Source organism: Eschrichtius robustus, chromosome 16 (genome assembly GCF_028021215.1).
Source record: "Eschrichtius robustus isolate mEscRob2 chromosome 16, mEscRob2.pri, whole genome shotgun sequence".
NCBI lineage: Eukaryota > Metazoa > Chordata > Mammalia > Artiodactyla > Eschrichtiidae > Eschrichtius > Eschrichtius robustus.
This window is the reverse complement of record NC_090839.1, coordinates 16,946,032-16,961,289: the sequence shown is the minus strand read 5'-3', so window position 1 is coordinate 16,961,289 and position 15,258 is coordinate 16,946,032. Positions and strand designations below refer to the sequence as shown.

The 15,258-nt window shown below is 42.0% G+C and overlaps 1 protein-coding gene across 2 annotated transcripts in view; it reads left to right on the top strand.

Annotated features, from left to right (window-relative positions):
• Nucleotides 1-15,258, top strand: part of IFT52 (intraflagellar transport 52) — a 28,772-nt gene that overhangs the window by 5,945 nt on the left and 7,569 nt on the right. The window contains exons 4-10 of one of the 2 annotated variants that reach the window (XM_068524088.1): nucleotides 1,617-1,746; nucleotides 2,040-2,115; nucleotides 3,169-3,240; nucleotides 5,584-5,710; nucleotides 9,052-9,138; nucleotides 10,430-10,498; nucleotides 13,265-13,419. In XM_068524088.1, coding sequence (XP_068380189.1) covers nucleotides 1,617-1,746; nucleotides 2,040-2,115; nucleotides 3,169-3,240; nucleotides 5,584-5,710; nucleotides 9,052-9,138; nucleotides 10,430-10,498; nucleotides 13,265-13,419 — 716 coding nt within the window. Of the gene's footprint in view, nucleotides 1-1,616; nucleotides 1,747-2,039; nucleotides 2,116-3,168; nucleotides 3,241-5,583; nucleotides 5,711-9,051; nucleotides 9,139-10,429; nucleotides 10,499-13,264; nucleotides 13,420-15,258 lie in introns of those variants that run through there. The other variant, XM_068524089.1, reaches the window with a different exon arrangement.

Below are 15,258 nucleotides of genomic sequence, written 5' to 3'. Positions count from 1 at the left end.
TAGTGTGTTAATCCTTGAGCTTACATACGCTTAGAACACTTCTTTACATTTGCCATTTTGAAACAAAGGCTAAATATAAATCTAAGTATATAGAATCACCATGAATGGGACAGCTTATTGTGTGGAGTCCAGAATCCGTGAAGTTTTGTCTCATTTGGGAGCAAGCCATCTTGGCGATGTTAACTGTTGCACTGTATTTTCTATATTTAGGGGATTGGAGGAGAGAAGCAAATCCAGGTTGTGTGCAAGGGCAAGAGGGCCGTGCTGTAGCAGAGCTCCTTTGGGACAGTGGTTTCCCAAGTGGGATGCATGTGATGAACCCCTGGGGTGCCAGAAGGAAATTGTTCATATCTTTATTATCCTTAAAAATGTCCTTTTGGGAGTTTTTGTTTTGTTTTGTTTTGTTTTTGGCCACGCCGCGCGGCTTGCGGGATCTTAGTTCCCCAACCAGGGATTAAACCTGGGCCCTCGGCAGTGAAAGCACAGAGTCCTAACCACTGGACTGCCAGGGAATTCCCTGGGGAGTATATTTTGTAATGATATACATACTTTCTATACATATTGGAGCGCACATTCAAATTTTTTGTTGATGGGGTGCTTGAAGAAAGTTGAGAGACTGTTGGTCTAGACCGCCCACCCCAGGCGTTCTTAGGCTAGGTCAACAAAGTCAGCCCTAGATTTTCTTCTCTCCCCAGCTTTGTGAAAGCAAGAGAGCTTTCCAAGAGATAGGTAGACAACATGCCTTTCTTATGTGGTTTGATCAGTCAGTGACTTGAATAGAATTCCTCCCTGAGAGGTGGTATGAGATGCCTTTATCCTGATATCCTTGGCTGGCAGTGAGGAAAAGGTATGATCTCTATCAATAGTTTTCAAACAGGGATGGTTTTGCTCACTCCACACCCCCTCCCCCAACCCCAGGGGACATTTGGCAACATCTGGAGACATTTTTGATTGTCCGGAGAGGGCAGGTACAACTAGCATCTAGTAGGTAAAGACCAGGGATGCTGCTGATTGGAGGAGACCTGTGAGCTTCCTTTAGCTAATAGTGTTCCACTTTTGGTTTGCTGTCCAGATAGTCAACTTGGAAAATGTCATTTCAGTTTGAGTATTTTGGAGCTTTATACTAAAGACAAGTGTGGAAATCCTACATAGAGAGTAAATTTTATATTATCTTAATATAGATTTACATTTAAGTGCCTTTATAGATTTGAAGTTGTTTCTTTTTCATCTAGTTAAGGTCTTTTTTTTTTTGTCTGTGTTGGGTCCTCGTTGCTGCGTGCAAGCTTTCTCTAGTTGCAGCAGGCGGGGGCTGCTCTTCATTGCGGTGCACAGGCTTCTCATTGCGGTGGCTTCTCTTGTTGCAGAGCACGGGCTCTAGGGCACATGGGCTTCAGTAGTTGTGGCGCGCAGGCTCAGTAGTTGTGGCGCATGGGCTTAGTTGCTCCGCGGCATGTGGGATCTTCTCGGACCAGGGCTCGAACCCGTGTCCCCTGCATTGGCAGGCGGATTCTTAACCACTGTGCCACCAGGGAAGTCCCTAGTTAAGGTCTTATTCATAGTAGTTTGGACAAAAGTCTTCGAGGTATATTCATAGATTGTTTCTTTTTCTTGTGTAGTTTGAAGTCCTGAAGAAGTACCTTGATGGCGGTGGAGATATCCTTGTGATGCTAGGAGAGGGTGGGGAATCCAGATTTGACACCAACATTAACTTTCTCCTAGAAGAATATGGAATCATGGTTAATAATGGTAATTATTATTGGTGTTTTAATAGAGGCAGTAATTTCTTGTTTATTATTTATATCGTAGTCCTCTGGGCCTAATAGTACAATGGAAAAAGCCCTGGGCTGTGAGGGTGCATGGTCCAGGATTCTGGTCTCACCGGCAGTCTGAATGTTCTAGTGCTAGGCTTCTTCCATTTATAAAATGAGAGAGATTGGAATATAGTTCCAGGATTCCTTTCAGGTCAAAATTTGTATGTGTCTATAATATCAAACTTACTTCTAATCTAAGAAGCACCTTCCTCTCTTTTTCCCTTAAAGATGCTGTGGTTAGAAATGTATATTATAAGTATTTCCATCCTAAAGAAGCTCTAGTTTCCAATGGAGTCTTGAATAGGTAAGCATATTGAAAACAGAAATGACTTTGCCAATGACTCTCCTCTTTCCTACGTGACTCTTCCCTTCTCACACATTGTTTTCTCTGGCCCTTTTTCCTTTCTTGCCTTTTTTAAAAATTTTATTATATCATAGTTTATTTTATTATATTACTTCTCATCCATCAAATTACATTCCTCCCATCTTTTGAAACCTTACTCCACATCACCTTTTTGACGGTTAGAATATATTCAGTTGCAAGTAAAGAAAACCCTATTCGGATGGGATTAAACAATACAGAGACTTTATTGATTCATGTCATTGAAAAGTCGAGAACTAGGGCAGGCTTTGGATATGGATTGACTGTAATATTCATAAGGTCATCAGGGCTCCAGTTCCATTTCTCTGCAGTTCTCTTGGCTCTGCTCTCCTGTGGGGGGGAGCTGACTACTTTTAATAGTTCCCAAATTTGTATCTTCATGCCACACCATTTAGGGCAAGAGCATATGCCTTGGTCCAGCATTCCCAGCAATAGTAGACCTGGGGTTTGCTGTGACAGAGGGCATAGAATGCCCTGGTGGCACAGTTATGTCATATTCTCCACCCCTGGAACCTAGGATGAAGTCAGTTTTTTCTCATCCATTGGATCCTAAAACATAAATTAAGAGCTTTGAGAAAGTGAGAAATGAATGCGTGAGGGGGCAACAACAGGGACCTTCTGGGAGCTTTTCCCTATATTCCAAACGATTCATTCCACACTTGAACTTGCCAGGTACTCTGCTGGGCCTGAAGATAGAGAGTCTAGAACACAGGACTAGAATGCGGGTCTAGTACATATTTGGACCTTTCCCTCAGGACTCAAGAAAGAGGAATTGATTCTTATATTTTCATGTTAACTTTTGCAGGCTTCTCAAAAGAGATGTAGGTGTGTAGGAGTACCTTTATTTGATTTTTAAGAATGGTATTTTGAACAAGTCGGCACAGTCCTTATATCTAATTCATAGTTACTATTAATGAATGGATTGTGAAATTCCTAAATTTTTTTGTTTACTAGATTTTAATTTTTTTCTTCAAGGGAAATTAGCCGAGCTGCAGGGAAGGCCGTGCCTGGGATCATTGAAGAGGAGAGCAGTGGAAACAATGCCCAGTGAGTGTATTTTCTGAGGCCACCTGAAGAGGACGTATTTGCCATTTGAAGAGTTGTCTTTTTCAAAGCGAAGCATTTTCATTTCTGATTACAAAAGTAATTCTCACCAAACACCAGATTGATCAGTTCAAAAGGAAGAAAATAGAAGCCCTCTGGTGTAAATCCATGCCCCTCTCCCCAAAGATAATCCTTCTTAACAGTATTTAGATTTTTTTCGGGAATTCCCTGGCGGTCCAGCGGTTAGGACTCCGTGCTTCCGCTGCGGGGGGCACGGGTTCAATTCCTGGTCAGGGAACTAAGATCCTGCATGCCTCACTGTGTGGCCAAAAAAAAAAAAAAAGTGGTATTTAGATTTTTTGATTTTTTTTCATATATAAAAATAGAGTTAGGTAATTTATCCTTTTTATGACTGGATTAAACTGGATGTATCCTAATCTAATCAATCTCCTATTATTGAACATTTAGGTAGTTTATAATATTCTGCTTTAATAATACCACCTAACATTTATTGAGCACTTACTACGTCACAGGCATGTATTATTACCTCATTTAATCCTCACAACAACCTATAAGGTTGTTGACAAGATAACAGTTTAATTGCCCAAGCTCACTTGACTAGTAAGTGTCAGAACTGAGTTTCAAACCTAGGCAGTCTGCTCTAGGGCCTGTACTCTTAACTTCTTTTCCTTACTGTTATTGTAGACAGTTTTATATTTGTTATAAATAACAAAGTACAAAGTGAACGTCTCTGTATGTATACTTTGTGCACTTAACGCTAATATCTTAGTAGGCCAGATTCTTAGCATTCAAATTTCTGGGTCAAAGGTCTTCCAGTCGATGATTGCCAAATGTGATGCATTGCCAAGTCACCCTCCAGGCTTTTGTAACATTTACAGTCCCTATGAACATACCCCGTTTCCCTCTCTTGCCAGCATGGAATATTCTGTTGAAAATGATACCACTTTATTTTAACTTGCAATTCTTTTTTCTTTGTTTAAATAAATTTATTTATTTTTATTTATTTTATTTTTGCCTGCATTGGGTCTTCGTTGCTGTGCGTGGGCTTTTTCTAGTTGTGGAGAGCGGGGCTACTCTTCGTTGCGGGGCACGGGCTTCTCATTGCGGTGGCTTCTCTTGTTGGGAGCACAGGCTCTAGGCACGCGGGCTCTAGAGCGCAGGCTCAGTAGTTGTGGTGCCCGGGATTAGTTGCTCCGCGGTATGTGGGATCTTCCCGGGCCAGAGCTCGAACCCGTGTCCCCTGCGTTGGCAGGCGGATTCTTAACCCCTGCGCCACCAGGGAAGCCCCAATTCTTTGATTATTATGAATGGGATGGCGTTTAAAGTCTACTGGCTGATTGTATTTATTCTGTGAATTTCCTGCTCACTGCTTTTATTGCCTGTTTTTCTATTGATGGTTTGTCTTTTCTTATTCGCTTATAAGACCTCCATGTGTTGCAAATGTTTTTCCCAGTTTACCTTTTTACATGGGGGTATTTTGCCCCATAGAAGTTGAATGTTTTTATATAATTAAAGCATATTACAAAGCTCTAGTAGTTAGAATAATGTGATACTAATACAGAAATAGTGAAAAATAAATTTAAAAATTAGAATCAGATCCAAAATATGTGGAAGGTAGGGGTTATTAGTTTATAGTTAAAGTGAGATTTCAAATTATTGGAGAATGAATGGTATAATTTTGGCTAATCATTTGGAAAAACATTTCCATTTTCATGCCACACCCCAAAATATATCTCAGATGGATTAAATCTTTAAATATTAAAAATGAAACCATAAAAAGCACTAAAAGAAATTATAGGTGAATGTTTTGTAATCTTAGAGTACAGAAGACCTTTTTTTTTTTTAAAGGAATTCCTTTATTTTTATTTATTTATTTTTGGCTGTGTTAGGTCTTGTTTCTGTGCAAGGGCTTTCTCTAGTTGCGGCAAGCGGGGGCCACTCTTCATCGCGGTGCGCGGGCCTCTCACTATCGCGGCCTCTCTTGTTGCGGAGCACAGGCTCCAGACGCGCAGGCTCAGTAGTTGTGGCTCACAGGCCCAGTTGCTCCGCAGCATGTGGGATCTTCCCAGACCAGGGCTCGAACCCGTATCCCCTGCATTGGCAGGCAGATTCTCAACCACTGCGCCACCAGGGAAGCCCTATACTCACATTTCTTAAAATACTTTATTAAACCTGTAGCTAGAGTGATACTAATTTTAAGTTAACAAACCAAAGCTTATAGAATATTTTCTGTTTGATTGTGACTTGCTCAAGAAACACTGAGATAATCTTCAAAAATTTTTTATTCATTAAAAAAAACCTTGAATATTTCTCTATTTCTTTCAGGGCTCTCACCTTTGTCTATCCTTTTGGTGCCACATTGAGTGTCATGAAACCAGCAGTGGCTGTTCTGTCCACAGGCTCTGTCTGTTTTCCACTTAACAGACCCATCCTGGCTTTCTATCACTCGAAGGTACAGCCTTTCTTAGATAAGGGTGGATATGTAATTTTTTTCCCTGAGATAGTAAGAACTACTTTAGTTTCCATGGGGTTTCATATATTTTCTCTTTTTTTTTTTGGCTGCGCCACTATATGGGATCTTAGTTCCCCGACCGGGGATTGAACTCATGCCCCCTGCAGTGGAAGCTCGGAGTCCTAACCACTGGACCACCAGGGAACTCCCGTATTTTCTCATTGGTCTTCACAATAGTCCTGTGACGTAGGATTTCAATTAACTACATTTTACTTATGGGGAAACAGTGGATTGTCCAGTCATTGATGGAGTCAAGACTATACCTAGCTCTTATTCTAGATCCAAAGCCCTTCCACTGTAGCATGAGGCTACTGTAGTGTAACTGTCTCTGACTACCAGCTCTCACCTTCAGTGTAAGAGAATCCATTCAGAGAAAGGTTGAGTTAGCAACCTATACCACAATGCACAGAATTGTGCTGCTGGTGTTTTAGTGTATCCCAGGAAAACATACCAGAAGACTAGTTGTTCAGTTCTCATCCTGGAAACCCCACAAAATGTGGGAACAGGTGGTCCCAGAGGACACAGCCGTTCTCATTATCACCCCACATATCCACTGCCTTTTAATTCATGTTTGCTGAATTCACCTTCATCTGTCTACCAAGACTTGGAATTCACCAGCTGACCTCTCAGTTTTTCTCCAGAGACTACACATGTCTCTAGCGACACATGATTCTATTTTTCTTTGTGGGACCTAAGTATTACTTTTCCCTCTCATATTTAAAAGCTCTGACGTCATTTTTATTAGGAAATAAATAAATGTCTATGCTGTGTTTGAACGATGATATTTGGACAAAATTGGTATAGCTATTAACGGTAGTTAGTCTCTCCTAAACAGCAGGAAATACTGTTTTCAAATTAAAGTGTTATTGGACTTCCCTGGTTGTCTAGTGATTAAGACTCTGTGCTTCCACTGCAAGGGGCATGGGTTCGATCCCTGGTCCGGGAACTAAGATCCCGCATGCCCCACGGCTCGGCCAAAAAAAACCAAATTAACATGTTATTAAATGATTCAACATGTGGAAATAACTGTTTACATTAAATGTCTGTTTATAGGCACAGAAGTAATGAGACACCATCTTAAGGGGCCTCTGGTAGTATAATACTAGAACTGTAATAATTATTTGATCTTTTAACTGTGCACAGAGAGTTTACCTGGCTTAAGCAGTGGATTTTTATGGAGCATCTGTTGGGTACAGAATTCTGTGCTAAGTGTGGTGATTCTTCTAGAATTCATGAGATTATCATGTGCTCATTGCCTAGCTATTTAAAGCCCATTTTCTCCTCCTGATAGACTTTCAGTCCTGCCTTATAAACACAGTCTTTCAGAGAGGTTGTCGCCTGTCACTCTTGTTGGTGAGGTGAAGCAGTGATCCCAGGGAGAGGCTCCATCTGGAACCCATAGCAGGGCCAGGCTAGCACCGGGATGGCCTTCTGCCTCCTTGCCCAGGGCCGTTGCCTTCATTGAGCTTACCATGGTCCTTTCTAGGTCTTTGGTTTACTGGGATAGACTCATTAACATCGAAGGAGCAAATTGGTCCTTGAGTAGACATACTCTTATTTAATTGGAACAAATTATAGACAGTTGCTGGAAAAGGAAGCTGAAGACAGTGGTAGAATCAGTCAGGACAGAATAAAAGGATTAAAAGACAATGTATAATCTATTTGAAATAAATGAGGTAGGGAAAAGAAAATACAGTTGACTCTTGAGCGATGCAGGGGTTTGAGGTGCCAGCCCTCCACACAGTGGAAAATCGTGTGTTACAGAGTCAGTCCTCTGTATGTGCGGTTGTGCATCTGCGAATTCAACCAACCACGGATCGTGTAGTACAGTACTCTTTACTATTGAAAAAAATTCGCTAGTAAGTGGACCCATGCAGTTCAAACCCATGTTGTTCAAGGGTCAACTGTATACTAAGGAAAAGATAATATAAATCTGACTGTGAGTAGAGGTATAGGTATTTACTCACCTACAGGGATTCAAATCGCAGCCCAGTTCATTCAGTCACGTCCCTGCTATTTCTGTAGAACTCCACCCAATTCACTTCCTATTCTCAGTAACCTATCTGTTTGCAGTGGTTATGGTATAGTAATCATATTATTTTTCCTCTGAAGCATTTGCTTTTAATGTGGGACAGATCAGAGTTTGTTTTGCAAATTTTGTTTTATTTACAGAATTTGTGCATTTGTAGCTCAACAGCTCTGCTTAGGTGTCATTCTTTCCCAGTGTGGTTGCAGTTGTGCCTGTTCTCTGTATGTCATGTTGCTAGAAAATCTGATTTCATTTTGTGTTTTTAATATTGCACTGTTTTTTTTCTCATTACAAAAATAATATATGCTCACTGTAGAAAAATTTTTAAATGCAGAGATGCACTACTCTGAGGCAGCCCAGGCTGACGTTTTGATCATTTTCTCCCACTTTTGCTTGTGCCTTATTTTTGTTTACTTGCCTCACAGGCTTTAAACTCCAATAGCTGTACAATTGATGGTACACTTTTTTTTAAACTGATGTTGTGACAGAAGCATTTTTCCATATTACTGAGAAACCTTTCTAACATATAATTTAACAACTGGGGGAGGTTCCATTATTCTTAACCATATTTCTGTGGGTGAACATTTGGATTTGTTTCTAATCTTTTGTGATTATGACTACAAAGTTGTGCAGAGTTTTTGGTATATTTTATACTGCTTTGTTGCATTTGTTGACAGTTTCAGCAACATTGTGTCAAAGAAGTTACTTCACTAAACCTGACCAACACTGTTTATAGTCATTTTTTTCTTATTAATCTGATAGGAAAAAGTACTTTGTTTTGATTTTTTTAAATTACTAATATTAAAGTTTTTATTATTAACCAGTTGTTTCTTTTGTGAATTTTTTTGTGCTTGTGGCTTAGTTTTCTGTTCGGATCTTAAATACTGTTTTTTGGTATTCATAGATGTCTAAATCTTTACAGATTATCTATGGATTTGTCTGTTTTTTCCTTTAAGATTATGATTTTCATTTATAATTTCACTAACAATGGGAAAATACTGTCGAACCAATTCACACTGCTTTCTATTAAAGTCAGATTGAAGGGTATAGAAGTGTCTAAATTGAGAAGCAGGTTGGAATATAGTTGTTATCATAATTGACATTTCTAGACCATTAAAATGCCCATGTGAATTGGCACTTCTTAGTATATAAGACATTTGCTCACATGGTTGTAATGATAAGTGTTTGGGGACTGAGATGCACGTGGTACATTTTGGGATCTGAATATCTGACACTGCTTTGTCATCAACAGAGCCAAGGTGGGAAACTGGCAGTGCTTGGCTCATGTCACATGTTCAGTGACCAATATTTGGATAAAGAAGAAAACAGCAAAATCATGGTAAGCTCTTCTCTTTTATCTAATGAATAATATGTATGATTTTCCTGTCATTAAAAAAAAAAATACTGCTGAGTTCATCTAGTCATTTAAAACCAGCTATTCAGAACCCGTTATACGCCAGGCACTAAGGATACAAAGATGAGTCAGGCATAGTCTCTGCTCTGAAAAAGTATATAGGACCCTGAGAGAGAATGTGAGAGACGGAGAAGTAAATCCAGAAGGACGTGGGGAGCGTTTCTAAGCACACCACCCCGGGCTGGGAGCCACCCTGGAGAAGTGGGGAGGAGCAGACCCAAGCAGGGCCTCCCGTATAGAGCCTAGGAACTCAAACTTTCTTCGAAAAGCCACGGGGAGCCCTCGTAGAGTGTCCAGCAGCCTTGGGCATAGTCAGATCTGTGAGTGCAGAAGATGGAAGGGAGAGGGCAATCTGGAGCCAGTTAGGAGGCTGGCAGAGAAGGAACAAGGACCCGAGTGAAGGCAGGGAAGGTGTGAGTGGGGGGAGGGGCTGGCCAGCACGAGTGGGATTTAGGAGGAGTTATAATAGGACTGTCCCTGATTGAGGCGGGGAAGGAGGGAAAGGCATGGCAAGTGCAAAGGAAACATGTCCTGTGAAGGGTGACAGGGTGCAGGCCAGAGCTGGATGTTGCCGGTGACTCACTCAACCAGAGGGAGAAGGTCCCACTGAGCTTTCTCATTAATGAAATAAGTTCCTTCAGCCTTAAGGATTATTGTCTTATTGAGAGATTGATTTAAGATCTCGTTTCTGGGAATTCCCTGGCCGTCCAGTGGTTAGGACTCTGCACTTTCACTGCCAAGGGGTTGGTTTCAATCCCTGGTTGGGGAACTAAGATCCCACAAGCTGTGAGTTGCGGCCAAAAAAAAAAAAGGATCTTGTTTCTGTAGAATCTACATGAAGTTCCAACGTCTTTATCACATTCTGGGGGCATCTTGTTATATTGTACTTTTTAAGTCCAGACTGTCATCAGCACATTACACAGGGATTGTGTCAGAACAGTGAACAAATTTTAATAAATTCTGGCTGGTGATTAAAGGTTAGAGTGCCCTAAGATAAATGATAAATTTCCAGTAATAAAAATGGCACTAGGGTAAGGAAAACTTTGCAGTTTTCATATGATTTCACCAAGATAAGGGTGGCTTCCCTTTTTCAAATCACTGGTGTGTATTCTCTTTCCCTTTATCATTTTTCTTGATTGGTTTAATTCTCTAGTCCTGCCCTCAGCTTTCTCAAATAACCAAATGGGTAATTCTGTGTTTATTTTTTTAAATTTAGGATGTTGTTTTCCAGTGGCTCACAACAGGAGATATCCACCTAAACCAGATTGATGCTGAGGACCCAGAGGTAGGAGGTTATGAATCATTAAAAAAAAAACTTTGAAATGAAGACTGGGTCCAGCTTCTCAGCACCACTTCTAACAGTTCCAAAGGAATATCTCTCTCTTACTTTATCTGTTAGACAGATGGCAAGAAGTGATGCTTTTTGGCGAGATGAAGGCCACGTTGTAAAAAAATAATAAATCAATGAATTATGTAATTTGTCGTAGAATTCAATGGGGTGGGAGCCTCTCTCTGTATATGTAATAATTGGAATTTAATGTATGCTCTCTGGCCCAAACTTTCAGAGTCAGTGTCTTTAGAGAAGTACTTCTTTCAAAAATATGAAGGATATAAAAATAATTTTTTCATGAAGAAACACAGATCATCAGAATTTAAGTTTTAAACCCTCATTTTGTTGCCTTTAGGAATAACAATCCTAAGGGCATTATGGTAATACTTATCAGACAAAGCAGAGTGGTGAGACCAGCGCTGGACTAGGAACCAGTAACTACATTCTAGGTCCCGCTCCGCCATGAGCCCTGGGACCTTAAGCAGGTTATTTCTGACCTTTTTCATCTTAGTTTTCTCATTAGTTTTGGGGACACTAATACCTGTGTTCTTTGTCTCACAGGATAATTGTGAGGCCTAAATGAATAGATGTAAATTTACTTGTTAAACTAAAGGCTGTAAAAAGGGCTCTATATCTATCAAGACTTTTAAAAAAACTCTTGTATTTATTATCTACCAAGCACTGTATATCACATACTTCCACATAAATCATCTTGTTTAAACCTCACCACAGCGCTGGAAGGTAGATGGTCTTATTCGCATTTTACAGATGAGGAAACTGAAATTCTGCAGGATTGTAATATGCCCAAAGAGCAAGCAATTACAGAGCTGGGACTCAAACCCAGGTCTCCTAATTCAAAGTCTACTCGTTCTTCCTTTAGTTCTGTGTTTCTTAAACTCTGAAATGTCAGGAAAATGATTTCTTGGCGATGGGTAGCAGGTCCCTCTTGCGTCTCCCTCCCACCCTCCTTATCCCACCCCTCTAGGTGGTCACAAAGCACCGAGCTGATCTCCCTGGGGAGCACTCTTTTTATGTTTCTGTCTGGACATATAAGGCCTTGCTATTTGTCTGAACTAGGATTTTGTAGCAGGCTTCTGTGCGGAGCTAAGAATCAGCCACGGGACCTTTGGGATTGCTGGGCCCATACTTATCTCTGTGCCGTGACCCGGGTGTATGTTCTGCCATAGTCAGCACCCTTGTTACTGCTCTCACCTTCATCCCTGTCCTATTAGAGGGTTGAAGCCTCTACAACAGCCAAATAGTGCTAGGAAGGGCATTTATCTGTTGATGCTTCTTCCTTGTTTCTTGTCTAAAAAAAATGTTTGAGAATTGGGGGAGTTTTCAACGCTTGGGATATAGAGAAAAGTGAGCCTGTTTGTCTTGACGTCTCACTTCCGTCACGCTCAGGCACGTTTCCTCAAGTGCTGGCTCTGGAGAATGTGGAACAGTATGTTGTGGGTGACTTCAGAGACCAGTTTTTAAAACTATCACCAAGTTGGCCTTGTTAGAAGTCAAGGCTAAATGCAGTTCAAAGGGAAATTAGGAATACACAAACTCCTGGTTGCCAGCATGCATTTATTTAAACTTAAATTTATTGCTCGACTAGGTAATGCCTTCACATAGTTTGGAATTCAAAAGCATACACAATGAACAGTCTTCCTTCTGTCTTTGCCCAGCCACCTGGTTCCCCTCCCCAGTGACAGCAGTCTTAGCAGTTTCTTGTATGTTCTTCCAGAGATATTTTATATAGAGATAAGCAAATATGCATATGTGTATGCTCTCCTTCCCCCTTGTTTTACCCAAATGGTGCTATGTACGCTTTGTATATACGCTGTCTAGCACCTTGCTTTTTATAATTACCAGTATGTCTTGGAGGTTTTTCCATACTTATTCATAAAGAGCTTTCTTTTGATTGTTTTTTGTTTTGTTTTTTGAAAACTGAATTTTCCATTATTTGTACTGTGGTATATTTAACCAGTCTCCTATTGATGGTCATTTAGGTTTTCCTGGTCTTTTACTGTTACCAACAGACAGCACATGTCATCATTAAGGGTTCTCAGCAGTGCTGCAGGCATGTCCTCGGCTAGGTGAGAAGGGCTGGGGTCTAGTGTCCAAGGAGGGGTTGTCTGTGCTGGGGTCACAGGTGGTTCGTACACAGGACAGGAGAGAAAGCAGAGTGTACGGCCCAGATGCCAGTGGGTGGAGAGAGGATAGATGTTGAAATGGGAGCTTGTGGACTTTCTTTTATGATTGTGTCTGTTTTCTCACTGATGTAGAAAATAAGGTCATCAGCTAAAATTAAGAGGTAGAAAATCATATTAGATGGTTGAAGTGACAGAAGAAAAGTGTTGCCTACGAGAATGGGAAAAGGGAATGAACTTGAGAATTTAATTGATGGCTGAGCACTCAAGATCAGCGTGTAATGAAAAGGAGACCAGTCAGCAGGGTTGTGCGTTTCTCCAGCCATATTCAGCTGTGTGCGGACCAGCATGAATCATTGCAGAGCTGGGTTTTGTCAGCGTTGGGGGTTACCCAGGTGACCTTTGTCCTTCTTTCCACCGAGAGTGGCTTATTTAAGGTTTAGTTGTCAGTGATCATGAACAGTGAGATGTCTTAGCAAGAGAGTAGAAATGTTGCAGATTTAGACCTGAGGCGCTGGAGACCAGACAGAGTAGATTCTTGCCCCTGCTCTGCTGAAAGGAACCCTCTTGTGGCTTTCAGATTTCCGACTACATGATGCTGCCCGACACGGCCACCCTGTCCGAGCGGCTGCGAGTGTGTCTCCAGGAGGGCGATGAGAACCCTCGGGACTTCACCACCCTCTTCGACCTGTCCGTTTACCAGCTGGATACCACTTCCCTCCCCAAGGTCATCAAGTCAGTACCTCTGCTCTCTCAGCTGCTCTGCACTCCATTGAGTGTTCGGTTTGAAAACACTAGCCTGGGGGCGGGAGTTAGGGGCACGGCAAGTGTGGTGTGCAAAACGTGTTCTCAGACCTAGACCTGTGATGAGGTTGGCCAAAACAGCTGGGAGTTTGGGGCGGGGCTTGCTACAGAGGAAACTGCCAGCAGTTGTCAGCTCCTGCTGTGCTCCAGGCTCTGTATTGGACATTTAGAGAAACCAACTTGTTCCGGTTTGCCCAGGACATTCCTGGTCTGAGCACAGAGAGTCCCACGTCCCAGAGACCCCCCTCAGTAAACCAAGGTGGGCAGTCACCCTGTAAGCACTCCACACTGTGCCTTCATTTAATACTTTCAGTGGTCCTCTGAGTTACCTGCCTCATTTCCAGCTGAGGAAACTGAGGTTTAGAGAGGGAAGGGATTCTCCCACAGTGGGAGCAGGGATCTCGAGCCAGGCCTGAGTGTCTTTCAGTCCAGTCCTTGACTCTGTTTCATGCCGGCTTTGTTGGTGTTGTTCTGCATCCCTAACAACGGGCAGGGACTAACATTTTTGAGCATCTCTGGCCTGGTACAGGATCTACATCTGGATAAACCAAAGGCTGAAGGCACAGTACAGATGATTGTCTAATGTCCTGGCCCTGTACTTATGTTCAAGGTCATCAAGCACTCATAGAGCTCTGGCTGTGCTGAGCACCGTACCTAAAGTGTATGGTTTTATGGAGGAGACAGACAAAAGCTGTGATGCAAGGTTAATCTAGTGCTAAATGTGAAATGTAAAACTGGAGGCCATGGCATAATGAGGAAAGAGAATTCGATTCTGACGGGTGAGCAGGGAAGGCTTTAAGAAAGAGAGGGGCCGTTTTAGCCAGGCATTGAGGATTTCAGAAAACATTTCTGGGTGGCTTGTGTCTGCTTGGCCCTCTGACGGGTGGTGCACTTTAAGGGGTGAGAGGATTTCAGGAGATGGTTTGGGGTGTTGGGAGAGAACATTCTGCAGGGAGGTTGCTTTCTGAGCAAAGGCAGGGTATGTCCAGGCAGGGAAGTTCATTCCTAGTTGCCATTTGAACTGCATTTAGCCTTGCCTCCTAACAAGCACCATGTTAATTTTTTTATGTACGTTGCTTTATCATGTAATAATCATAATACAGTTACTCTCCCTGTTTTACATATGAGGACACTGAGGCACAGAGAAGATAAGTGAGTTGCTTAAGGTCACACGGCTAGTTTTCGGTGGCACCTGAATTTGAATCCAGCCAATCTTAACCCTGAACCTGGGAGGAAATTATCTGGAGATTTATTACTGTAGGAAGTTAGAGAGTCTCTAAAAAAAGAGAGCAACACTGACATCCCCAGAGCCGCCAGGGCATCTCTGTCACCCCCTCAGCACCTGCAGCCTGCAGGTGACAGCCAGGTTGTAAATCCTGGCTGCACGTTTGGCTCTTCATTTGCTTGGTTTTGAGCTCCGACGCTCTCCTTCTAACTCAGGGCTTTTCTTAGAATAACAGAAGTTCCATCAGGCCGCTCCACTGGCTGCTTCCAGTCTAACCGGCTGCTGCCGTTTTGACTCGCTTCTCCCCCGATGCAGGTGGACCAGGCCATCACGACCATTCTTCAGTGTTGAATGAGAGATTGCTTGGAACTGTCTGCTATTTTAGTGTCGGCAGAGTCAGGTGGTGGATGTTTCAGAGGCTTGGACGGCTCTTTTGATTGTATTTGTCTTTCATACCACAGCAAAGGGCAGGAGTTACTGGTTTACAGTTTCTGTGTGGAGCTCTGAGGTATTTTTATTCACATGTAACAACTTTTGAATGCAGT